This window comes from Leptinotarsa decemlineata, unplaced genomic scaffold (genome assembly GCF_025532065.1).
Source record: "Leptinotarsa decemlineata unplaced genomic scaffold, Ldec_3_MD MMD2_tig00026336_RagTag_RagTag, whole genome shotgun sequence".
Taxonomy (NCBI): Eukaryota; Metazoa; Arthropoda; class Insecta; order Coleoptera; family Chrysomelidae; genus Leptinotarsa; species Leptinotarsa decemlineata.
The window spans coordinates 2,574,445-2,601,639 of record NW_027412692.1 but is presented as its reverse complement, the minus strand read 5'-3'; the positions used below and the strand labels follow the sequence as shown (position 1 = coordinate 2,601,639).

Below are 27,195 nucleotides of genomic sequence, written 5' to 3'. Positions count from 1 at the left end.
ATAAATCTAACTTCATCTATTATGCAGGAATAAAAATAGCATGTGAGGAATTCGAATATGGATTTTTTTGTGTCCAAGGAATAAACTTTCCATAATAAATATTTCGTGAAACATTAAAATGATGAATTTTTCAATATTTACATACTCGGTTAAGCATTTAAATACTGTTTGCATATCTCCAAATAGTCTAAGCTTCTGTTGTTTAGATTAGAATAGGTATTTTAATATTATATATTTGGCACCATTTCTTATTAGAAGTGTTTACTCACTTTGGTGAAAAATATCACTGATTTATCCAATTCTTTCCTTTCTTAGAAATCTTAATCCAACAAATTCCTATTTATACTTTATATAAAAATATTCATTGTGAGATAAATAAGATAATTTGATACATTGTTTATCAACTTTTTCAGATACATATAAGGCTTTGGTTTTCAGAGCAAAGTTCTTGATTTATACTGTTCATTGATATCATTTCTTTCAGAAATAATTTTAATAACTTTTGCTTCTCTCTATTCAGCTCCTCTTTCATTAAAAACTGTTGTATACAACATAATCATTATTGTTACTACTATTGTTTATGTAAGTTTTTTCTACTAGTTGTACTACTAGACACTAGAACAATAGACTAATGGATTGCTGCTCCTCAACGAATTGTTCAATGTCAGAAAGTACAGCTGATTAATGGAAAAACAGATTTTTAAACACCCGTACCTTGGACCTAAAATATTCAATATTCAATAAATTAGATACTTTCATAAAAGATTCTGGCTGTTCATCAATTTTCAAGTCAAGGTTGAAAGCTTACCTCATCAAAGACATTTTAAGAAGTTCCTGAGGTACCCACATTTATGTATTTTAATTAGTTCTAACTACCAGGTCCTTTGTGGTTACATTGTTTTTGCTTTACGAACATCTAATGATGTTTTCCTTGTCACTGCATATTATTTTTTTTTAATGAAATTGTGTACTTTTTAACGAGAGAAATATTATAATTATTATTATTCTTCAGGTTCGCGGCATCCTCAACAAACTCACACCAGAGAAATTCAAGAAGCTGAGCGATGATCTGCTACGCACCGAACAGCTACAGTCAATTGTCATCTTGAAGGGCGTCATCTTTCTCATATTCGAGAAAGCCCTCGACGAACCCAAATACTCGTCTATGTATGCGCAGTTGTGCAAACGACTGTCAGAAGAAGCTCCAAATTTCGAACCCGCAGATCAGCCGTGCACCTTCCGAGTTTTACTGCTCAACAAGTGCAAGGTAAGTTTGAATATATTACATTTTATTATACATATTTGTCTTTCTTAACATACACGCCAAGATAGCTCACAGGGAGCAAGAATTTTTTCTACTCATTTAATAATTATCGTTATATTATGACCAAAATCACACAAAATCTTTGTAAATTGTAGCTTATACGTTATTCTGATGTATAAGCTATATTCATGTAAAGTTTCATCTAAATGCGTTCAGTCGTTTAGGCATGAAAGAGCCACTAACATACATACATACATTTATCCATCCTCACTAACTTTCATATATATGATATTAGTATAGAATAGAGTGTACTGGTATACAAATCATTTGAATCAACTATATTCAGATTGTTTTATAGTTCTATTTATTTTTTTGAATTGACATAATATTATGTATGAGTACTTGAGAAGAGAACAAGGTTGATTTAATAATTTCAATCTTCATTGTATAAAACCTTTTGCATTATAGGTTGAATTTGAGAATCGTGCTGCTGCACTCGAATACAATGGCGCTGTCAACCTCTCAGAGGAGGAGGAGGAGCGCCGACAGCTCGCCAAACTCAAGATGCTGGGCAACATCAAGTTCATCGGCGAGCTGGGCAAACTGGAAATACTGTCGGAGAGCATCTTGCATCGTTGCATCAAGGAATTGTTGGTCAGGCGTGGGGACGATCCCTCCGAGGACCTCGAATGCCTCTGTCAGATTATGCGGACCTGCGGCCGCATCTTGGACACCGACAAGGGTAAGCTTTCAACAGAGTATTTAACATTTTCATGCTGTTGGCGTCAAGTTTAATGATTCAGTTAAATATTGAAACTTCTGTATTGAAAACATTCATTATGTAATCAATTGAGAAGAATTTAACAAGTACTGTAGAATATTGCTGTGTTCTGTTATTTGAAGAAAACAACCTTCGCCGCCTAGTGCCCATTTCAACGTGTGTGGTGATACTATATAGAAGAGAGAAATCATTCAATTTTTAGGAATAATGAATGAATGAATGGTTTATTGAATAGGGGATGCTCCTAATACACAATGAAAATATAAAAGAGTTCTCCACATGACATGAGGTTTACTCTAGAATAGATCTTTTTTCCTTTTTATCAGATTTACATCTTTATTTCTTTGTCTTTTAAAAGCTCCCCATTTTATTGCAATTGAAAACATTTAAGACACACATTTTTAAAAAAAACGAATTATTTGGACCTGAAATGAAAATGAATTAATAAATGATGCTTGATGAAATGACATTTTATATCCACTAATGATATTCAAACAAATATAAACAATAAAATTTGAATATATTTTGCATTCAGAGAAAAATAGAATGGTCAGGAGTGTGTATACCAGGGGTGGCCAACTTGATTAGACATAAGATCTACTGTTTACTGATGAAACCCTGTGCGATCTACCACTTACATACTTCTTGAAATCTTAAATGAAACAGCATAGTGTTTAGTACACAATCACAAAATATTTTTTATTGGACAGTCTTAGGAGTCTCTTTCGTATCACATATGAGATTGTTTCCTTAAATTTACTCAATACTTTGTAATGGAAGTCTGAGTTGATGATGTTTAATCAACATTTATAGGTCCTATCTATATATTAGTATGAGCATTGCGTCGCAGTATCTTCCACTAGTTTAGCATAATCTGGTTTGTAGTTGGAAATTGCCAACCTTAAAGAATCCAATGTATAAGCGTCTGTCAAGCGAGAACGGTGTTTACTTTTTGTTTGTTTTAAGTAGGAAAATGCTGACTCACATAAATATGTTGAACCAAAACACGAATGAAGTTGTTTAACACATTTCTTCAAATTTGGATATTTTTCATTGGAGACCAATGCCCAGAAATCTTGACCTGAGAATGATCTTGCTTTTAGAAATATGTCGCAGCGCAGAGTAATAATTTCGTTTTATAACATAATGTGCTCCATTTGAATTATATCTGCGAATTTTGTAGCCAATTCATAGATATCACTATGATCAATGGAATCATTAAATGGATAACTGATGAATTGAACCAATTTCTCAATTTTTTTGAAATCACTAAAGCGAATTTCGAAGTCTGCTATCACTGCCCTAATTTCTGTCGTGTACTTCTCAGAAATGAAATTGTAGGTAGGATGTTTTTCCATATGGCCCTTGATGCTTACAAATTGTTCAAATTTTGTCTTCTCTATGTCAACTATCATAGACGCTGTTTGACTTTGAAATGCTGCAATAGAACTCATCATTTCTGTTAATGTTTTATTCTTGCCTTGTAGATTCAGATTCAATGTACTCAGTTTTCTAATAAAATCGGCCAAGAAAGCTAAATCACATTGCCAGTCTAAATCACGTTGCGCATTCTGGTCTATTTATTTATATTTTTTGCCTTTCCACGATCGACTGGACTAATGGTCGCGATCGACCGGTTGGCCACCCCTGGTGTATACTAACACGCCTGAAGAAACTATTGTATAGCGAAACACGTGTTGTCCTTTCCTAAAACTGAAAATCTCACAATGAATTGTAATTAGAAACTATAAACTTGAAAATAAAGTAAGGAAAACACATTTTTTATGTTAAACGGTTTTATTGAAAAAAAAGATAGTAGTAACGATGTAGATGATTATTAAAAACTAAAAAATAATTTGGAAGGTCCTAGGTAGCAGTTATCACACCACTCGCCTCAGCAATCTATGGTATTGATCAGCGTAAACTGAGTAAATTTGTAAATATGTTGTACGCCCAACAATTATTCATATTTTTAAATCAAGACTGAAAAAGATCCTACTTAGTAAGTGTTGTTATTCCGTAGACGATTTCTTTTCATGATAATAATTTTTTATTTATTTTTAAACTATATAATTGATGTTTTTTATATATACATGTATATGTAAATTTGTATTGTTGACATGTCATTGTTCAATGTAATGATGTAACTGAAATATTGATGTTTTTAATCATTTATGGTAACCTTTGTGCGTTCAAATGATAAAATAAAGGAATATTATTATTATTATATTATTTTTTATCTGATCAATACCGTAGATTGCTGAGGGGATTGGTGTGATGGCTCTCTCTAGGACCTTCTTAATTTCTCAATTTTTAAATTTTTGAATATTATTAAACTAAAATGAAATTTTAAATAATATATCGGGCTGTGGTGACAATTCTAATTTACATTTCTTTGTAATTATGCTTGTAACAGTTTGTGGTGTACTGGACTAATAAAAAATGAATAGCTTTATTTATTTTTAAGCAATTACAATAGTTTATATTAAGGATCTTACTTGTTGGGTTCATAACTCAACTCTAATGCTTTACTGGTTTCAACAATTGAAACTTTCTTGATGTACAATTTGGGATTTTATAATAATTCTGTAGTGTACTTGACCAATAAATAAAAGTAATATAATCAAATATCCATCCCATCACAAGTCACCAGCTTCAGAAAAATTTATTTTGGATAACTCATTCTTCTTATTTTATTTTTGCGGGCATCTTTAGTAGGGTTGATTTTCTCTTCTATGTTGATTTTGGTTTCGATCCTACAAACTTCTCATAAAACTGATTTTGCCTTCTTAACTATTTGTTCGATGGATTTATTATAAAATTTGTAACATAAATATTTTTCCAAGAAAGAAGGCAAAATAAGCATGATAGAAAGTAAAAATGGGAACATCTGGTATAGAATAAATACAAAAGCAAGCACTTCTCCCAATTACCAGAACTGCAATACTCTTCTAGAATCCGTCTAGAAAAGAATTGCAGTTCTTAAGACGCCAACCAAGTTGGCGTCTTAAGGAGATGGAGAAAATTCTGGTTATTGGGAAAAGTACTTGTTATTGAAAATTAGCATAGTTTAATGAGTGCTGAATAATAATTCTGTTATGAAAACTGGAAAGGGTTGGAAATTTTTGAATTTCCAAGAGTTCAGTTGCTAGATAAATAATGCTAGAGGTTAAACTTGTAACTCTAGTTTTCATTAGGTCAAAATGATATAACTTCACTAAATTGTCTATATTTTTCCATCACCATCATTTCTTCTTCAAGGTAAAAACCTCATGAACCAATATTTCCAAAGAATGAAGATGCTTACTGAAAATCAAGACTTACAGCCAAGGATAAAATTCATGTTGAAAGACGTGATAGATTTGAGAAATAATGGATGGGTGCCGAGGAAGGCGACTGTCGTGGAAGGTCCGATGCCCATCAACCAGATCAGACCGGTCGAGGAAGATCGTCCGGGGTATCGCCGGGAACGTAATCACGAACGAGAGAGTGAACGTTCCAACACTTCGGAACTGTTTCGTTACCCGATGAAGACCAGAGGCGGTATCGATAACATGCTCATGGGAATCAATCTGACTCAAACCACCCCTACCTTGATTCCTACTGTTCCGCCGCCGTTCGGGAGCCACAACGGATATGGAAGTCAAAGGGACGGAACATACCGTGGTCACAACAACCAACGTAGCGGAGGCTACAACAACTCCAATAACCAGAGAGGACAATACAAGCACAATCAGAACAACTCAAACTCTCAGTTCAATCGTAAGTTTATTCCTTATTGTTTTTGTTTAGATTGTTGGTATTCATGTATAAATTCACTCCTGTTATACAGTATGTCATATTCAGCTTCCATTAGGAGTTTAGAGATTAATGAGAGAATATTCTACAATGTACTATAAAATGTACCAAGTAGAAAAGAAGTGTATCAAAGTTGAGTTTATTCAAGTTAAATGCTTTCCATATATTCCATATATGCTTTCCGTGCTCGAATTCCATCAGAAAAGTACTTCCAAAAACTATAGATTGTATGCCAAAAAGTGATCTATTCAACCATCTCCTTTTTTTATTGTAAAGAGTTTGTTTTGTTGTGAAGATATTTGAGAAGTGTAGTTTTTTCAATTTTGGTTAATAATTTGGCCACAGTTTTATTTTGTAAAAGTCACACATATTTTTGTTGATTTTTTCTCAAATGGAACAGTTTATGTTATTCTAGATATAATGTCTCTCTGTTTTTAGTCTAAGATGAAACATCATCATGATAAACCTTGGATTATCCAGCTTTATATTTAAGTGGCCCAGCGGTCTAATTTTAAATCTAATTTATGGTGCCAAACCATATTGAATGTGCTTTTTAAATAAGAGCTCAGTAACATTTACTGAAGCTGTCACTTCACTGGTAAATTGAATACATGAAACGAAACATAAAAATGATTTTGCGTATCCCATTCACACTAAGGCATTGTATGAGCGTAGCACCATCTATCAAGCGATGAAATTCTATAACAGAATCCCCCAAAATATACGCAACATTGAGGTTGTAGGCAGGTTTCTGAGGTCTTTGAAAGAATTCCTTCTCGATCAGGAGCCCTACAGTATTCAGGAATTTTTTCAAAATGTGTAAAAATGTAAAAGTTCCATTTGAATAAAATGTCTGTAGTCAAAAAATTTTAGTCAGTGTATGATGTATCTAAAAAAGTGTGATGTATTTTAGTTTTTTTAGCATTTACTACTATATATTTATTTTTTTTAAGCTCCTTGTGTGATTTTTGACAGTCCATATTTCCTGAAGTGTATGTAGATTTGGTATTTTGTATTTTTTTGACCTACTTTTACAGATGTTTTCTGCCACTGTGTTCATGTAGGACTACAAGTACTCTGTAAAGTAAATAAAGATATCTATCTATCTAGTCACATATCGAATGAATGGTGGATATTAATTGTTGTATACACATATTATTCTTCTGTTTTTTTTTATAGAATCCAATAAGGATGTTGCTCCTCGTTTTAAGAAGAGCAACCTCATAGTGGCCAAAGACGAAATGTCTGAAGTTGAACTGAGACCGAACTCGATGCTGATAACCAAAGCATCACTGAAAACCAACAATTTGATGAATAACAGAACTTTGGAACCCACTTTTGCACCTCCTAGTATGAAACAGCCGCCTACCAGTTTGCTCAAGGACCCTTTGCCCATAAAACAAGTGCCAGCTGAAAAGCCAAAACAATCAAAAAAAGACAAGGTGAGTTGATTTTTTTGTTTCTCATTCCAAGGGAATTAGTTATGGTGTTTTTTTCTTCTAGGGTCCAAGTATGGCAGAGGTGTTGGAGAAGTTCAATTCTTTCATCGATGAATATTGGAAGGGGGAAATAGATCTCAAACAGGCAATTAACTTTTATAAAGAGCACAAAGTTCCTGAAAAATTTGGCAAGTCGGTGATCCTCAGTGGTTTGACCTTTGCACTTGAAAAATCTGGTAAGGAAGAAATGTTTTTTCTAGTTTAATAGTTTGAGTGTCTTTATCAATATATATTATAGATCCCTATACAAGGTCTGTTGAAAAAAATAAAGTGAATGTTCAAATTTTGCGGGCTACACACATTCGATTAGCGATTTTTTTTTATGTTAGTACACTCCTCTTGAACTTATATTCACAGTTTCAGCCGTTACTGTACGTAAATAATGAGTGATTGTGGCAGAGAAGTTTGAAATTTTCGTAAGAGTGTCTACATACACACAAATATTGAATGAGGTCAATAAATACTTTAGTATTTGTAGATATTTGTTCAGAATAGTTCATAGTGAGATAACCTGAGTATGGACGCATCTAAGGAAAGTTGATCTGAGATAATAATAATAATATTTATTCATCCTCGAAAGACGTTGACAAACGTATAGGATAGGTCAGTATTAAGCAGATAAAAATCACATCAAACGATAAAATTGTAGATCAGTAGATAAAAATAATACAATAAAAATTTATACAAATGAGTCAGAATTACAAAAATTAAAACAATTGTAGTTATAAAAATTGAATATGTCATGCCAAAGCCGCATGAACCCATTCAGTCGAGATGGTCCGAGAGAAATTCGCCAATACTATAGTAGGCCTTAGAAAGAGAGAGAGAGAAAATATGCTTTATTGTATACATGATAAATCATGGTTACAAAGCTTAAAAATAGTACAAAATAATACATATAAAATATTAAAATCAGTACAAGGTGTGTGTACACACACACCAACAGACACACACATGCATAGTACATACATTAAAAACACAATAAAGTTCTAAGCCTGAGTCAATTTTTAAAAGAGAGAATATATATATATATATATATATATATATATATATATATATATATATATATATATATATATATATATCTGTATATCAATCTGGATAACAATGTGTGAAATTATGAATCATATACCTAAACCACAATATCGCTTTACGAATATTTAAAAATGAATTATTACTAAGAATTATGGAGTATGAATAGTACAACTATGATAGCGTGTCACTGAAATATTCCTCAAGGTGGTAATACGGTCTAACAACCAAAATATTTTTTACAGCTTTTCTGAACTGCTTAAGAGGTATAATGTCTTTAATTTCATCAGGTAAATGATTGAATATTTTCTATCCATTGTAAATGAATGAATCTTTAAATAAAGTGGAAGTCGGTCTCGGAAGTTTAATATTATTGTCTTGTCTAGTAGTGTAATGAACTTGGGGTGACCCAAATCTGTCAATATGTTTCTTTATTAATGTAACAGTTTCAAAAATGTATAAAGCCATTACTGTTAGAATTCCGAATTGTTTGAATAAAGAAGCAATGTTTTAACTGCTTTTTTAAATGCTACAGTGTTCATCTGTTTGAAATGGTCTGGTAACCGATTGAATAATTTTATTCCCATATATTTGGGAGAATGTTCGAATTTTATAGTTTTATGTTTAGGAATGCTCAACTTTGCATATCGAGTTGGGTAGCTATGATAGAATGAGTTCTTAGTACAGTCTGTTATACATAACTTTCAATATCTCCAGGAAATTAATTTGAATGAAGGGGGTCTGTATACATATATTACAAAAAGATTCAAATCAATGCAACTTATCATTGAGAAATGTGTTCGAGCAATTTATTGTAAGTGGAAAGTGAATCATGAGTAAATCATTTAACACCCAAATATAAGGATGTGGTTCCATATGGGTTCCATACGGATGACACGTATTCAAGATGAATTTTAACCAGAGAGCAATACATGCATTTGATATCAGTGAAGTCTGAGGTGCATCTTCTTGGGAAGCTAAGCATTTCCAGAGTATGTGGGGTTGAAACGAAAGTGAGTTAGTTGTCCAGAAGTGAACCCGAGCCTTTTATTTCATTATATTCAACATTATTGAGTGAGACTTAATTTAAAGAATAAGAGAATGCTAAAGGATTATGTTTGCTGCTAAAAATTATGGAATTCCAATAACGTATATTAAGTTCCATACTATTGACAGAACACCAAGTAGTAAGTTCAACACAGTCGTCTCGTGAATCGCTTTTCTTGTAAACTTTTAAATCATTTACGAAGCACAAGAACTCTGCATTAGAAAAGCAGTACTGAATGTCGTCTATAAAAGCATCGAACAGCAATAGTCCCAAATGAAATCCTTTGGGCACAGCAGACGGTACTAAACTTCCAGAAGATTTAAATTCGTAAACTCAAGTTATCTGTATCCGATTAAAGGAATAACTTTGTATCCAAGACAGGAGTTTGCCACAAATTCCCATATGGTCAGGTTTTTGTATTATTCGAGTATGGTTGATTTCATCAAACGCTTTTGAAAAATCTACGTCCAAGACGTTTGAGAGATAATCTGCACAGACACGATTATGGAATTCTGAATTCTTTCTTGATTTGATATTGGATTTTCTTTTTCTGTTGATTATGAAATATAAACAAATTTGAGTCTTTTCATTATGATTTTTTTCCAAAGATAATGAGTTTGTCACTGCATATAATTTTGGTTCTTCGAAGTGTCATCTGAAAGACGATAAAGAACTTTCAATGCTTTCTTATATACAGTGGAAAGTTTATTGAGTATTTTTAGTGCATAATCAACAATTATTCAAATAAATAACTATTTCATTCAACTAAGAATATGAGAGTCCTAAAAAATGTTCACTACTTCTTTCAATAGCCCTAATATATTTGCGGATTATTCATTTTGCTCATTCTTTTTTTTTTAGATGTGGAACAAGAAAAACTCATTAAATTCCTAAGTAACCTGAAGGAGGATAATTTGGTAAGCAGCCACAATGTGCAGGAAGCATTCAAGTCGCTGTGTAACGTATTGGGAGAGACAGAGAATGATATCACTAAAGTGACGAATTCTGCTTCAGTTCTGTTCGCTACAGCAGTATGTGAGCATCTCATACCCTTGTCGGACATCGCATCGCTGACAGATAACGGAGCACACTATCCTTTGTTCTTGTTGGTGTTGCAGCATATTCATAAGAAGAGGGGCAAGTCTGAGCTGTCAGAGTTGTTCAACAAAAGCAAGGTCAGTTTTTTTTTGTAAACTTTCCTTCATTTTTTTCGTTACTACAGGTGTTAGTTTCAAGTGTCAATTATTGAGTTAGTTGTTAGATGTGTTGGTAATTATTTTTTTGGTAAATGAAATTTATAAACTAACTTTAGGGGATAGTATCCCATGGTTTTTTTTGGAGAGGACCCCGACTTTGCTGATAAGTTATTCCGATTACTTGGAATATCGAAAAATGTGAGCTTTCACGGCCTGAGATAACTATATGAAGGCTATTTTTCGGGTTTTCTGCCCGTGGTCTGCCCTTAAAAATGTCTACAACAGCAGTTGACGAAACAGGCATTAAAACCTGCAGACCAAGGCCAGGAAAATCCGAAAAGTAGCCTCCATATACTTTTAATATGTTAATTAAATTTGTTCAAATTCTGAGGTTCATCATCTGATAATTTCGAGATTGATTAGCTCTGCAACAAAACAAATAATTTTTCAGTGAATCATGTGATATAATTTGAGATTCAAATCAATCAATCCATATAACCTTCATTATTCAAATAACAAATTCTTCAAGATTGAATGATTTTATTTAAATTTCCATTCAGTATTTTCACAGGTATAGAAACGGTCCAAATAAAGGAACTACAGAGTAGAGTAGAGTTCATTCTGTTATGTGGCAATTCAATAATTGTATATATTCGTCAAAAACGTACAGACAAAAAATTGGGGCACCTGCAAAAACAAATTTTAAGCCTTTTCAAATATCAAATGAGATATACTTTGTGACTTTAAGACTCGTACATATAATATAACAAAGAACACTTAGTATAACAAATTCACAAGCTACCGTCATTGAGTCTTGTTCCATTAAAGAAATATATAAATTCTTCACTTTTATAAAAAAAAATAGATTTCAAAAAAACGTTTTGCCTTTTTGGACAATTTAACTAGGATCAGTGAGTACCACAGATACGATACGAGAAAGAAAAATAACTTTCACTTACATCCCATACTCAGATCACATCACAAAAAATCACCTCTGTATGCAGGGGCACATTTGCCTGAAAGCATGAAATCGGAAACAAAAATAAAAACTTTTAAACATACACTGAAAAAGTTCTTAATCCAAGGAGCATTTTATACTTTAGACGATTTTATTCAAAAGTGTGGCTGATTCATTTTCATCTATGTAGTATGCATTATATGTACTGTTTTTAATATGTATCCATCCAATATGTTTTAACTTTTATGTGAAATTGACTATTGTTAATGTGTTTGTACTTGTTGTTTGTTTTTCTTTTTTTTTTGACATATCTCATGTTGTAAGAACAACCTAAAAAGACAAATATATTATCCATCTATCAGTTCCATCCACTTGTTTGGGATCCAATTGTCATATTCATTCAATAGACGAAATCTAAAACAGTTGAGATTGGTGGATAACGGAGAGTATGGCGCTATAGCAGATTTATATCTGGTATCATATTCATTTTGAACCACACAACTGGAAAAGTTTTTCTTAGAAAAAAGGAAAGGACAAATATATTTTCAGAACTTAATTGACTCTCGACCCAGTAATCCTGTTCAACTTTCAGTACAAATATAATTATTCAATTTATTTTTTAATATAGTGATATTGAATTCTCAAAGTACATCAAATATTTAATTCTATTAGATCAATCTTATGACCCAACTACCCGAAAAGGACAAGACGAAAGAGCGGCTGACCGAAATTCTTGAAGAACGTGATCTGACTTTCTTGTACCCTCTACTACGCATCCAGGCAGATCTTACTCGTCAACTTCAAACTGATCCGAATCCTCAGTCGTTTTATAAGTGGATCAAAGAGAACTTGGAGCCATCTAACTTTAATGATTCTGGTTTCATCAATGCACTCATGACGGTGCTTTTGAAGTACATTACCCAGGTTAGTATCCACTCATACGTAATAGGTTTATAAGGGGGAACCTCTATATTTATTTTTCCATTATTATAAATACTAACACCCTCAATATTCAAAACTCAACTGAACCTTATTTTGAGTTGATGAACTAGACAGTAAATTATAAAGAAATATAACCATAGTTTGTTAAGTGGGTGTTAACAATGAATACAGTTTTACACAGGTCATAGATTACAAAATTGTGCTCTTGAACTGAGTGAGATCTTGATGAAATGATGAAGTAATTCACTTGCAGATGAAGCTTTTATAAGTAATATTTTTCCATTAAGTGTTAACTATTCGGTGTGTTTCATTTAATGAAAAACCATTAAATTGATCCCACCAAAAATGGTACATATCAAAAGTACGCGTCGGATTGTGGCTGCTAATCATTTTGAGGTTCAACTCAGCACACCTCGAACTTCACTGTTTAAGAACTGTTTCATTTGGAGAACTGCGTTTATGTGGAATAATCTTCCTGAGAACGTTTTTCCAAATGGATTTAATCTACAAGGATTCAAATTCAGCGTGATTCGCTACATTCGCATAGGCACCGCTCTTAGAGCGCCTTAAGTCTGGCAACATTGTATTCTTCGGCTGACCAGAGAGTGGGAAAACAATTCAATAAGATATTATATTATCATGAATGCATATCGGGTGTACATTTTTTGGCGGTTTTCTTAATTTTTTATGAGTTGTTGCAAAAGCTCGACAACGGTGCTAGGTTCGGCTAGCTGGTCCTTTCGATTTAAAGAAATTGTGGAATTGCTCATATTTCCTTATCCCAACTTTCCTTCCCAACCAAGTTTACCGAGTGAACACAGTTGGACCGACAAGCCAAGAAAAAGTATCAACAACCAAATCTCAATCTGTGAGTATAATTTTCAATTTCACAAATTTCCAACTGAGCTAAGAGGGAACAACAGTATATACGCAAAATGAAGAATTTGAAAAACATGTCAACTGAGCCATTCAATTTATGAATTGCATATCATATTCTGTTCGGCTTTCCAACAGACCTTGAAACATACCTCTCCAAAGGATACATTTTTATCTACACTACTAGAAATTTGACCTAAGTTAAATAGAATACTGAATTCTGACTAAAATGTGTTACTGAATGATACCGCAATTATTTCATCAACATTCAGCCAAATTTTATCAACATTATATTTAAAATTATACACAATATGTTGCCAAATTATCTGAGTGATTAGTTAACCTACACAAGAAGTATTCATACACACTCCACTAGAAATAGAATAGGAAATTTTTATATCAACAGAGAAGAAATAATAATAATAACAGTCTAATATCTCGGTTGCCAACTTTGTTACATTAACTGGGAGATTCATACGGTCTGTGGTTGTTATGAAGCAAGATATATCATCGACAAACTTATAAAATGATGGTAAGGATGGAGTTTGAGGTATGTCATTGACATATAAAAAATAGCAGAGGATCCCAAATGGTTCCTTGCGAATCACCTAATTTAATATTTTTAGTGGCATAGTAATTTTTGAAGTATTTCATTAGTTCGGACTTCCATTGTCTAATATGAAATAAATTGATTCATATTAGACAATGGAAGTGCGAACTAATGAAATGCACTACGAAACATTGTCAACCACCTTCAAACAATTTTTGAAGTCTACTAATGACTTCGAATTTTGAAAGAAGTATTTGTTGACTCTTTTCTGTCGAAATAGAAGAGCAATTTCAGGGATACACCTCTAACACTATGGAGTTTGAGTTTTTTCAGTAGAATGACATGATTCAGTCAGTCAAATGCCTCATAAAGATCGAAGTGAATTCTAACAGGATTTTCCTTATCAGTTTTATCGACTCAATAGTCAGCCTTTTCGACTGATTTTATTAGTATAGAATAGTTTATTGGTGCTGTTTAACATAAAGTTTTACACAAATCAAAATGAATATAAATAAAATAAACTAAAATTACAATGTATAAAACACACTCATATAATTTACACGTTAAAATTTTTTAGTTTGCATTTCTAGACTCTGTACATCTCGAACATTTGATGCATTATTATAGTTATTTCTGAATTTTTTGTTGTGCATTTCTTTTTTGAAATCGTATCTATACACAGCAATACCTCTGGGCCAGAATGTGTTTGTATAAGCCATTTCTTTTACACTGTAGTCCACACCGATTTTAAAGCATCTGTTGTCTTTAATTTTTCTATGGGTATCAATCTCTGTAACAGTAACACGATTTTTTAATAAGTCTTTACATTCAAATATTCCACTATCATATTTCTGTAACATGGTCTTTAACCCTGGATACAAACAACCAGATTTTTTGTCCTGATCTCTTCCTGCAAATCCTTTACTTTCCCCCTCTTCATTGATTTTTGCCTCTCCGATATAAACTTTATTTTGGTTCTTTTTGTGTCGTTTATAAGTAATATTTTTAAAATCATGGTCTACTTCTGTTTGTGTCTGTGATATTTTGCTGAGGGGAATCATCCTGTAAGTTATTAGCTGATTCATTACATTTATTTGCTTGTTTTGGATTTCCTCAAAGGTAGTCGTTTGTTTGTTTTTTGTACCTGAGTCGGTTTTTGTTTCATGTGGTTTATCTGCCACTTCAATTGTTTTTGTGGGAATCTTCAATTGTTTACCATTTTTATGCTGAATTCCACGATTTGCATTTTCAAAGTTTGTTTCCAGTGCATTTATTTTATCTTTAAGCATTTTAATGACAGTTTCCTGATCATTAATTATTGTATTTTTATCAGTGATAATTTGTTTCAGAAATTCATTTTCCTCTTTCAGAAATTCGTTGGGCTGAATGGGCTCCAGCTCTATTAGATTAATAATTGGCACATCACAGCAAATTTTCACTCTTGCTGCACAGCTATTATGATATACAGACTCACATATATTACATTTGAGACCTGTGTTTGTATTTTTTTTTACAATAATTGCACGTTTTTCGGGACCGATCTGAATAGTGTACTTCACTGTCGGTCATATTTGGCATTTTTAGAAAGCTTATTGAAATGAACTGAGGAAGTTATGCTCTTCTTCTAAGAAGTGTGATAGTTTTATATTATATATACCAGCCTTTCCAATATCTATGAGAACAGTGGTAGAAGTTGCTAAAAATATTCTTAGCGCTTTTTCGCATTTTTTAATTGATCTGGGAAGCCGCCTGTTTCAAAACAGAGGTTCAGAAATATCCGAATCTATGACTTTAATTACACAACTAGGCATCCAATCCATACCACTGGAAGCTTTAGATGCCGAGCAATAGGAAAAATGCAGAAAACTCTGCATTTCTGAATTTCATGATGTTTGAGATAATCATTTGTTCTCTAGGAGTCTACAGCTAATGGCGGTGATAATGAAAAATCGATTATCGAGAAGGAAACGACCCTCTTGAAACGTTATCAACCGATTCTTCATACCTTTCTTCAAGATAAGTCAAGTTTGCAGTTGGTGGCTTTATATTCACTCCAAATGCATTTTCATTCGCTTGGCTTTCCTAAAGGACAACTGTTGAGATGGTTTGTCGCCTTGTATGACATGGAAATTGTCGACGAAGAAGCATTCCTGCACTGGAGGGAAGATGTCACCGATGCTTACGCTGGCAAAGGGAATGCGCTGTTCCAGGTAAATATACAGATTTTACTTATTCGAACAAACAAAAATATATTGTATTTCACTTCAAATGAGGCTCAATTGAATATGAGAGTGAGATTGAATACATTTGGATTTATAGAAATCACAATTTCAAGAAAGGTAATACTGATTGTGGTAGCTGTAGATTTATAACATCCACTGTTTCCAACTTCCATATATTTAAAATCTAAATTGAATGATTGAAGTATAAAAATAATTGAGAGTACTAGCTGCACCAAAATAAATGAATTCAGATGGGTTGAACAATAAGTGAAATGTCAACTTCTTTAAGTGACAGCAACTGACAGTAGATACCAACAAACAAAAAATCTTTTTTTATAATTTTTGCATTTTTTCGTTTTCTCATCGTAATGAATATGAAAGATGCAATAGTTTTATTCTTCTTAAATTTCATTGTATGCATATATCTTAACTAGCGTTCTTATATTTATAAATATATATATATATATATATATATATATATACATCCCGATATCAATATGGCATCCATACATTGAATGCGCTGATAGGGCGTCCATCATAATTTGAAGAATTTACCGAATATATTTCATGGTAAGTACTAGAAAACTGATTTCTGTAGGCTGGCATGACATTTTTACCACCATAAAAAAATTGAGTTCACTATTGATTCGATAGTAGAGCGTCCGTCCGTCAAACATTCATAAGAACTCCTCAGTATACACCATCATCAGGCATCTGATTGATAATAGGGAGTCCAATAAGTATGTTTTCATACATGAAATAGATTATTGGGAATCCTTACAACGTTGCCAATATTTACCGCATTAAATGTAGGCAGCAAGTGGGTTTTAATTTCTTCACATCTGTTTTTCAACAAGCGTTGTGCCAACGACAAATTGCGTATGGATTTCAGGTAGCCGGTATGTATTTCATTTTTACATAGGTACCAAGTGATATTGACTGATCATGAAAAGTTTATTCCATAACGAAATTTTCAATATCATTCGATAATTTTTGTCTTGGTTGGCATATTTCCATTTTAACACTGTATGATATTTAAGTGAGCCGAATATAATGATAGGAGAAGTGAAACCGACACATGCATGGTGTGATTATTGAAAGTTCAACTTTAATTACAAAAAGTTCATTGTATATTTCCATTAGAAAACAGCAAGAATTCAAAGTATTCAAACTAGTTGAAGACGCCAAAATGACAGACGATAGGATAAATAATATGAATTACCAAAGAATGTAAATATTCACGGCCGTAGATGACAGTGTAAAATCTGTTTTCAGCGTTTGCGTGGTTTGCAGGTTTTTATGCCTGACGTTTCGTCTACTACTGCGGTATACATTATCAGAGGCGATGTGGTAACGGTTGCAAAGCCCGAGTTCGTGGTCGAGTTGTTGTTCCCGTTAACTGAGTTATTGAGCATTGAAAAATTTGGTTGTTGAAAATTGGACGTGCCTGAGTGTTTTGTTGAGCACAGTCATATTTACTCAGTGTCATATTTATTCCATTTGGCTGATACACACTACACAGGATAGCCATCTAGAAGGCATCAAGACCTGTCAAGATTCATTTCCGTGTATGGTATACGATTTTTCGAGTCATGCATTTTTCAATATTTCTTTAAGGACTGACCTAAATATTTTTTAATTTTTTCTAGAGTTTTTCGTTTTTAATACGCTTTTATTAGGTCGACCTGTATGTATGTATGTAACTATGTAGTCAAATCTAAGAAAAATAATTTAACCATCTTTTAAAGATCGTAGCGTTATGAAAATTGGCAGTTTTATGTGATTTTGATGACAATATGGTAGGTACTCTGGAGCTGATCTGATGATGGAGCCGAAGATAGGCACTAGGATTCCATGATGAAATATCGTATCATAGTCGTGTTTGGTCTTGTAATGAACGTGAATCTCTTTTTATCAATGTGCTCCACAAGATCACATTATAAAAGTTCAAAAACATTATATTTTGTTCATTATGATTTTTTTTAGTAACATAACATATTGTTTTAATTTTTCTATATATTTATCATTATATCCTGTTTCTGTATCAAATAAAGACATTCGGTAAGTTGAACAAACTGTTTTAGCGCAATTTGTTTATAAATTGTGTATGACCGTATGGGAATTCAAAAAATTTTTATCTTCATAATATGATATTCAGAAAAAAATACGATTTTTAATTGTTTATGAACGTTTTTTTATATATCTCGAATGTTCAAATGATTATTCGGAGAATGTTTTCTATTTTGAAAATCATAATTGACATTTCTCTACAAATTGACAGAAACATTTTTCATAATTAATTTTATCATTTATTACCAAAACAATTTATTATTAACGCATTCTTAACCGTCAGAGTTAGTATCTGAGTTTGATACGTAGAATGCCTGAATCAGTTTTCGATATACTGGATGGTTAGTATTTTGTTGATCAACAATCATGCCGTACTCGAAGTTGAAATTGTCATCATCCCAACAACATCGGATGCACTCATCACTGTTTTTCTACTGCTTTGAGTTTTACTGCAGTTAGATACCTACTATGCAACTACAATGAACTAGTTTCAGTAATTCTAAACCTGCCAATGATTATGGTGTTTTCATGGGCAAAAACAGAGTCTCTGTTTTTTCTCATCCCCAATCTGTAGCTGTTGAAAGATTGTTAAGCTATGTTTGAACTTGACTAATCTGATCAAGAAGTGCTTTTTTCCGAACTTTCTTCAGCAGTCTCCGAAAATTATGGTTGAGGTGTCATTCGATTCGGAATAGCGTCTAGAAAGTTTTTGAAAACGGACGACTTCCGAAAATGAAAATAGCAAAAGTTATAAACAATTTAGAGAATAATAAAGAATGGATTTAATTTTTTGAAAATATTTCTAAAACTAATTGAGATTTTCAAAATCGAAAATTCGAAAATAGGAAGAAATTTCCTATAAAAAAGTTTCAACTCCCGGAACTGTAGGACCAATATATATAATTTTCCCGAAGCCCTGAAAATGAGCTCGAAATCGGCTGTCTGGCCGCGCGTGAGCCGTGCCTGTTTGGGCCATTTTTACTAAAAAAAATTTCAGCATTTAAAATATATAAATTAAGGAATGAAAGAATTCAGGCATATACTCAAATGATAAATGAACAATAATCTGTCGGTAAAAAATGTTTATTGCAGTTATTCGATTTATTACGCTATTGTTAATTAACAATTTTCTATCGCTCGATCATCAACAAATCAGAAGTTAGATGAACATATTTCTTTAAAATTTTTATCACTCATTGTTTAAAAATTTATTATAAACAAATGCATTGTTTATAACATGATTGAATTTTTTTTGGATCTTAATTTTTGATAAAAATCATGATTTTTTTCAATTGTCTCTTGAAGAAATTTTTACAATGCAAAAAAACGCATTTGTTGAGTAACAATTTTTTTACCACCAATTAATAATATTAAGAAACCAATTTTTTAAAATAATTATTCATCTTGTTTTTAATTCGGAACAAAAACAATTTAATTTTTAAAATTCTCCATTGTGTATTGAATAAACAATTTGTTATAAACAAATGAATGTTTTCATTTCATTTTTGTTCCAGTTGCAATTGATGAATGAAAAAAACCATGCATTTTTTTATTCACTCCATTTTTTATCGAATTTATAACAAAGTTTTAAACAATAAGTGATGAAATGAAAAAAATATTTTTATGTAGCTTCTGATTTGAAAAAAAAATATACTAATAATAATAATCAAAAAAAAATTGTTCTTCGATTATTTAATAAACTTTTTAATTCAAAAATGCAGTAAATGGTTAATAAATAACTGAAAAATAATAATTTTTCAATATTTTGGAAGTAAATCAATTCCTAACCGTTATAATCATAACTCTATGGAAGGAAAAAAATTCCACACTTTTAGTTTGAAAAATATCACACTTGCAATAATGATAATCGAGTGATAAAAAATTGTTAATTAACAATAGCATAATAAATCTAATAATTGCATTAAAAATTTTTTACCGACTGATTACTGTTAATTTATCTTTTGAGTATATGACTGAATTTTTTCATTCCTCAATTTATATATTTTATATGCTATAAATTTTTTTTTGTAAAATTAACCTAAACACGCACGGCCTACACGCGGCTAAACACCCGATTTAGAGCTCTATTTCAGAGCTCCGGGAAAATTATAAATATTGGTCCTACAGTTCCGGTAGTCAGGACTTTTCGATAGGAAATTTCTTCCTCTTTTCGAATTTTTTTTTTCGATTTTGAAAATTCCAATTAGTTTTTGAGATATTTCCAAAAAACTGGACCCATTTTTTATTTTTCACTAAATTGTTTATAACTTTCGCAATTTTCATTTCCGAAAGTCATTCCGAAACATTGGCAAATGTTTCTCTGAAAATAGCTCAGCATTCTTGGATTATTCTTTCCTTCAGTGGCTTTATTGAATCAGATTGCGTCGTCTTTAAAACAACCTATTTTAAGTAAGTGGGCCAGAGGAAAAAATCTAGAGGAGATAGGTCCAGGGATGTGAGAGGCCATTCAGTAGAATCTCTTCTTCCAATACATTGATCAGCATAATTATTATCTAACCATTGAATAACTGGAACTACAAAATAATAAGGTTCCCCATTCTGTTGAAAATGTAATACATTTTCTTTCAAAGATAAATTGCCGTGTATGTCTCTGTGATTCTCTAATTCATGAACTATCCGAGGTTCGATAGATCTTTCTAGCATGTGATCATACATTTCGCCATTTACATTTTCTTCTATATACAGTGTGTAACAACGAAAACCTAACAGAGCCGTTTTTGAATATAAAAAGTAAGATTTTCAAAAAAGCTCGGACACGTCGATTTCTAATTGAAGGGGGACACCTTTCAGACTAATCAGATTTTTTGTAGTACGCACCCCCTCAGAGAGGTGCGTCCGACGACCTTTATTTAGATGGGGAAAGTAGGTCGAGTGGCACCTTGTTTTAAAGGTCTTTCGAATACCTTCACAACTCTGTTAAAAGAAAATTTTTGTAACGATTAGTTTTCGAGATAATTTGAAGTTAAAATTGCCATGTTGATAATACATTAGACAGACCTTTCGGTAACTTGTATGCCTAAATAAAAAAAAATTTAAGCAGTTCTTCTTATCAATTTTTTGTTAAATAACAACGTTCGATTGTTTTGTTGAAACGGGTCGTGTATTGTTATTTGTTTAAACATTTCTTTCACTACTGCCGAAAGGGTTTCAGTTATTGCTTCATTTTTTGGCAACGACCAAAATGCTAATAAAACATCAATTTTATTTAACGAGCAAAAACCTGGTAAACACCTAAGCAGAAATCACGTTCTGGATTTGGTCACAAAATTCAGGGAGACAGGTTCGGTTTTAAATGAAAAAAGTGATGTTCAGAGAAGGGTAGTGAATGACGATAATGCGATTGTAGTGTTTGGTCAAGTCATCGCCAATCCCAGGTTAAGTACCAGAGGTTTATCCGCAATGGCAGGAATAAGCCATATGATCGCATGGAGAATCCTTAAAAACCACAAATACCATCCTTACAAAATTAAACTTGTTCGTGAACTCAATGAGGATGATTTTGACCGAAGACAGGAGTTTTGTGAGGGCATGAGTGAAATATTAATGCAAAATCCCGAACTGCTTTATAACATCTGTTATTCGGACGAAAGCTCATTTTATTCAAATGGTTGCGTGAACCGTTACAATTGCCGTTATTGGTCGGATGAAAACCCAAGACAATACGCAGAAATACATACCCAACATCCCCAAAAGTTGAATATCTGGGCCGGAATATTAGGCAATCATATTATAGGTTCATTTTTCATTGATGGAAATTCAACCGGTGATTCTTATTAACAACTTCTTGAAGAGGCAATTCAACCTTCATAAGTAGGTGCCACTCAATTTACCTAAAATGTAATGGTGGTAACCAACCCCATCCCCCGGAGAAATCTCCTCGTAATAAACAAATAATTCGACATCAAATGGACACGTATTAGCAGGTTGTCATAAAAAGCAAAAATTTATTTTTTTTATGAGAGTTCTGAACGTAACTTGCACCTTAAAAACAATTTGATTTATTTTAAAAAGAGTTGAACTCAATGCAAATACCTTTAAAACTTCAAATTATCTCGAAAACTAACCGTCACAAAAATTTTCTGTTGACAGAGTAGTAAAGGTATTCGAAAGACCTCTAAAACAAGGTGCCACTCTCCTTCCCTATCTATCCCTATCTATTATCGAGACGAATAAAAAAAAATAGAAGAGGCGTAAAATATTCAAGTCTTAATATTAATGCTACGATGGTAAAAATCATGTTTTTGAAAATTTACTAAATTAATAATAGAAAATAAAATTTATTCTGAATGAATTCTTTTATTTGATGAACCAAAACTTACTGCATCGAATGTAGCTTTGAAGAGTACCATTGAAGAGCATATCTTAAGAGCTTTCAGATAATGTATCACAAGTAGGTGGTTGCCTTTCAAAAATATGAAGTTGTGGTGGCTGGGGGCAAGGGTGTGAGAGAAAAAACAAGTTAGTCATCACATCATTTGTTTCTCCCTTTGTATTATGAAAGTTGTTTTCAGCGATTTCTTATATTTTATTTGGTTGCTCAGAGATAGACCTTGTAAGTTTTCAAATTGTCACCCTGTGTATGAAACCGGCGCCGACCTACAAACATACCAAATCAACGATATTTCTAACAAATCATTGAGACTTCCCTCTCGCAAAAACTATTGCATTGTTGTCAGTTATATGGACGCCTCATAATCGCTCACATGTATGAAAAATATACGGCACAAGTATACGCGTACCTCCCGAGCGCCACCAAAATAAAAAAGACTCAACTAGAATATACGCCAATACATATAATTTTGACAATGAAATTGATAAATAGGCGCCCATCTGAAATTTTGTCAGATGGAAGATAGGGAACCTCTGAACTGCCTGGCATGGTGAAACAATTCGGCGTCCATATATGGACGCCTCATTGAAACCGGACGCCCGATTGATAGAAAATTGTAAATGTACGGAAGCTCTATTGATAGTTGGATATATATATATATATATATATATATATATATATATATATATATATATATATATATATATATATATATATATATATATATATAATATAATATAATCAAAAGAGAAATGAAAATTTCTATGTTTTTTACCATTTTTATTTGTAACTAACGTTACTGCAGTTTCGTCCTATATGGACATTCTCAAACTTGAATTTATTGTTAAGTTTGAGAATGTCCATATAGGACGAAACTGCAGTAACGTTAGTTAGAAATAAAAGTGCTAAAAAACATAGAAATTTTCATTTCTCTTTTCATCATGATCTACTACCACGTAGTAATGGCTACATCCATCAATTTATTATAATATGATCCTTCAAAGAAGTTTTAAAATATAATTGATTCATATCTCGTTTTATATAAATTGATACAAATGACTCAACCTAACCTCCAGTTTAAAGCTCATTATGATTTACAACTCCTCAACCTACCTCATACGTCACTGAAATTTCATCCTGACAAATATTAAAGTTTCAAAATAAATGTAAATGAGTGCTTTGTCTCCTAATATTATCCAAAATGGTGTGATAACACAAGTATCTCATACCAGAACTTTGTAGTACGCCATTGAGGGTGACACTGTTCCATGTAAGCGACATTTTACATCTAACTTTTTTTCATTAAATGAGAGTTCCTATGAATGATGTTTCCATTTTTTGTTCAATGATTGAGAAATAGAGAGCCAGAAAACTTTTTCTCAAAAATTAATCTCTTATCAATTATTTTTTTTTCAATTTGAATTTTTATTAAAATATATAAGAAAATATTCATGAATTTTTTGTACTTTTCAAATTTCAATCAGCTGAGAACAAGATCTAGATAAAAAATTCGTCCTCAGTTTTATGTAAGAAATAAATGTACCAACCACAAGAATCATCATCAGTAAGAAACTTGACAGTTCTTTGAAAACTGTTTGAAATTGCCATAAAAAGATTCTCAGCAGTATTTTTTTTCTTTCAGGTTAACCAGTGGTTGAACTGGTTAGAAAACGCTGAATCTGAGGAAGAAGAAGGCGATGATTGAATCGTTTTTGGTTAGATAAGTAGCATGAAATTGCGTAATAGAAAAAGTTTAAACATATTTATAAGTTATTAAAACATAACAGGGACGTGACAGTCCTTATTTTACTTTATCACTTGTTTGAACGAAAGCAGTTTAGACATTTCATTTTAGGTTTCTGCTCCATAGAAATGATTTTGTTATGGGGTGTAAAACTTTTGTTTATACCCGTCATTCATTTCTTCATATGAGATTATGAATGAGTTGTCCATTTAAATGGACGTTGTTAAAATATTTTTCTTGGATGAATTTTCGTTCTTCATCTTGTGGGCAATTTTTATCCATCGTCAATGAACTCTTAGTGGAATTGTAAACTTAGTTTTTTTGTGTGAGCGATGTATTTTTTTGAATGAATAATAGTTGAGTGATGTTGATCTGAGAGTTTGCTTAGATACTCGTCTTCATCAAGGCAGTGTCTCAGAAAATCAGCTAATGGGTATTTTTTTTACTATTATACTTTCGATTTAATTTTTGACTTTTTTCTCAAGATTTTGTCTCGAGAATATGTCTACATCTTTGCACTTACCACCCAGATGACTGTGTTTATAAATCTAAAAACAAGCTTTTAATTCTATAGATCATTTTATAAAACTGTGTTCTCATTCGTGTATTTTATGTCGGATCACCATGTATTTCTTGAGTATTTTTGTTACAAAAGTTAGTTAATTTTTTCTTCTGATTATACACTTAGATTACTTAATGTGTCACTAAAAAACTAAAACAATTGTACTGTGAAATCTTGTGTTAATAAAACTATTCGATGGTATTTTGCTATCGATGTCAATTTTATTTTCTCTTATTTTGATCCCAATCCCTACAATCTCCTTGCTTTTTGTAAATGTTACTAGCTACAAAAATGAAAATTATCGAGGAGAGATACAATTGTATAAGATAATGAATATATAAAAATGTAATTTCAAAATATTAATCTCTCCCACTTACTTCCCTGGCTGATACCACGCTGGATATTTAATTATATCGGACAAACATTTATTGCAAGATACCTCACAGAGGTCAGTCTCGCAGATGTTTTTCATTCATCCAGCAGCAGGACCATGCTGATCCTCGAAGCAGTTCTGGTATGTCCTAGAATTTCTTATCTCCTTAATCGTCGCAAAACGTCTTCCTTTTATGGGCCTCTTCAATCTTGAGAGCGGTAAAAAATCGCAGAGGGCCAATTCTGGTGAACACGGTGGCTGAGGCATGGTTACAGTGTTGATTTTGGCCAAAAAATTATGAACAAGCAATGACAAGGTGTACTATCATGATACAAAAAGTCATGAATTGTCTTTCGACAATATCGGACGTTTTCTTTGTATTGCTTCTCGCAAGCGACACATAACTTCAAGATAATACTCCTTATTGATCGTAAGACCATGTGGCAAGAATTCCTGATGCACTACGCCACCCTGACTTGATCAAACTTTTCATGCTTTTTTTTGTCTCGATCCTACTGTGCTCTTCCATTGGGAAGGTTGGATTTATGGTTTCGATGTCATAACCATATACCCATGATTTGTCACCAGTTATGACCCAGTTGAGCAAGTCTGGATCGCTGTTGACGTCATTCAATAATTCCTAAGCGATGCTCATGCGACGGTGTTTTCGCTCAACAATTTTGGAACTAACTTCGCTGCTGCATGCTTTGTTCTCAAAATTTCTGAAAAAATTGAATGGCATGAGCCAACCAATATGTCAACATCTTCAGCAACTTCTGTAACAGTGATTCGACGAAACATTTTTGTTGACTGTTAACGTGCTGAACAGCCCACCTATATGGAAGATTATTTTGTACTATTACATATTCAAAAAAAAACTAATGTGAGTTTTCTACTTGACTGTTTACAAAACCGCGACATGTGTTCTGCTATACAGTAGCATCTTCAGGCGTCACAAAACTGTGACCATCAATTCACTAGCACCTTGTATTTAAAAATCATCAATATTTATTAACACTGATTGCAGAATCATAATAAAGTAAAACACAAAGTTGTGATAGACAATTATTTGTTTTATTTTATATCTACGTGGAGAAAAATTAAATAAATTACATTGTTTTTTGAAAGTGGTTGACAATGTTTCCTGGTGTATTTTGTAATTTCAGTTTTTTTTTAATAAAATTGTTATTTTTTCGGTTAATCTCTTTAATTTTTCTTTCAAGGATTTCAAATTAATTTATATTAAATTGGACAATGGAAGTCCGAACTGATGAAAAATTACATTTTTATATTCATTCTCATCAGCAATGAAATATTACGCATCCAATAGATTGAAATAAAAATATGGTAATTTATTCAAAATACACTTTTGTGTTGGTAACACCTTTTAACACAATGCATTAAAATATCTATAGTTCTTTTGCAACTGACCATTGTCACGCCACTGTCTCGTGACCCTCAATAAAAAAACCGATCTCTACGTCTCATCAAATCAGCAATAAAGGACCTCATAAAGGACACCTACGTGTTGAAGTCAAACAAACTCTTAGTAGCTCAAACAGGCAAGGTGATTCTAGACATTTTATTGCTCTGAGGTGCCTATCACAGAATTATGATTCTGGGTATTACGTCTAAGCATTGTCTAAGAATCCTAAGACAATGGTCTAAGTATGCAGGGTAGAGGTAAGGAGAACCATCTGTGTATCAGATAGTTAACCGAGAGTTAAATAAGGAAAGCTAGATAAAAGGGAGTATAAATCGTCGCTTGCAAATGCTTTTTAAAATCCACAATAATTCATTAACTTTCAACGTTATCTTACAGTAACTTAGGTTAGCTTATATTCACCAAATAATATTCGACTACGTGAATAGTTACATTTCTATAATCTCTATATCATTAACGACACGAGTCATTAAAAATATTTAATA

At 32.3% G+C, this 27,195-nt stretch overlaps 1 protein-coding gene across 1 annotated transcript in view; it reads left to right on the top strand.

The window, feature by feature from the left end:
* The window catches only part of NAT1 (N-acetyltransferase 1), a 52,763-nt gene extending 27,646 nt beyond the window's left edge, over nt 1-25,117 (top strand). Inside the window, exons 3-11 of the mRNA XM_074183301.1 lie at nt 1,013-1,267; nt 1,733-2,006; nt 5,307-5,807; nt 7,023-7,285; nt 7,347-7,518; nt 10,284-10,597; nt 12,249-12,500; nt 15,861-16,154; nt 24,230-25,117. Coding sequence (XP_074039402.1) covers nt 1,166-1,267; nt 1,733-2,006; nt 5,307-5,807; nt 7,023-7,285; nt 7,347-7,518; nt 10,284-10,597; nt 12,249-12,500; nt 15,861-16,154; nt 24,230-24,292 — 2,235 coding nt within the window. The 5' untranslated portion in view covers nt 1,013-1,165 and the 3' untranslated portion in view covers nt 24,293-25,117. The remainder of the gene's footprint in view (nt 1-1,012; nt 1,268-1,732; nt 2,007-5,306; nt 5,808-7,022; nt 7,286-7,346; nt 7,519-10,283; nt 10,598-12,248; nt 12,501-15,860; nt 16,155-24,229) is intronic.
* The last annotated feature ends 2,078 nt before the right edge of the window (nt 25,118-27,195 follow it).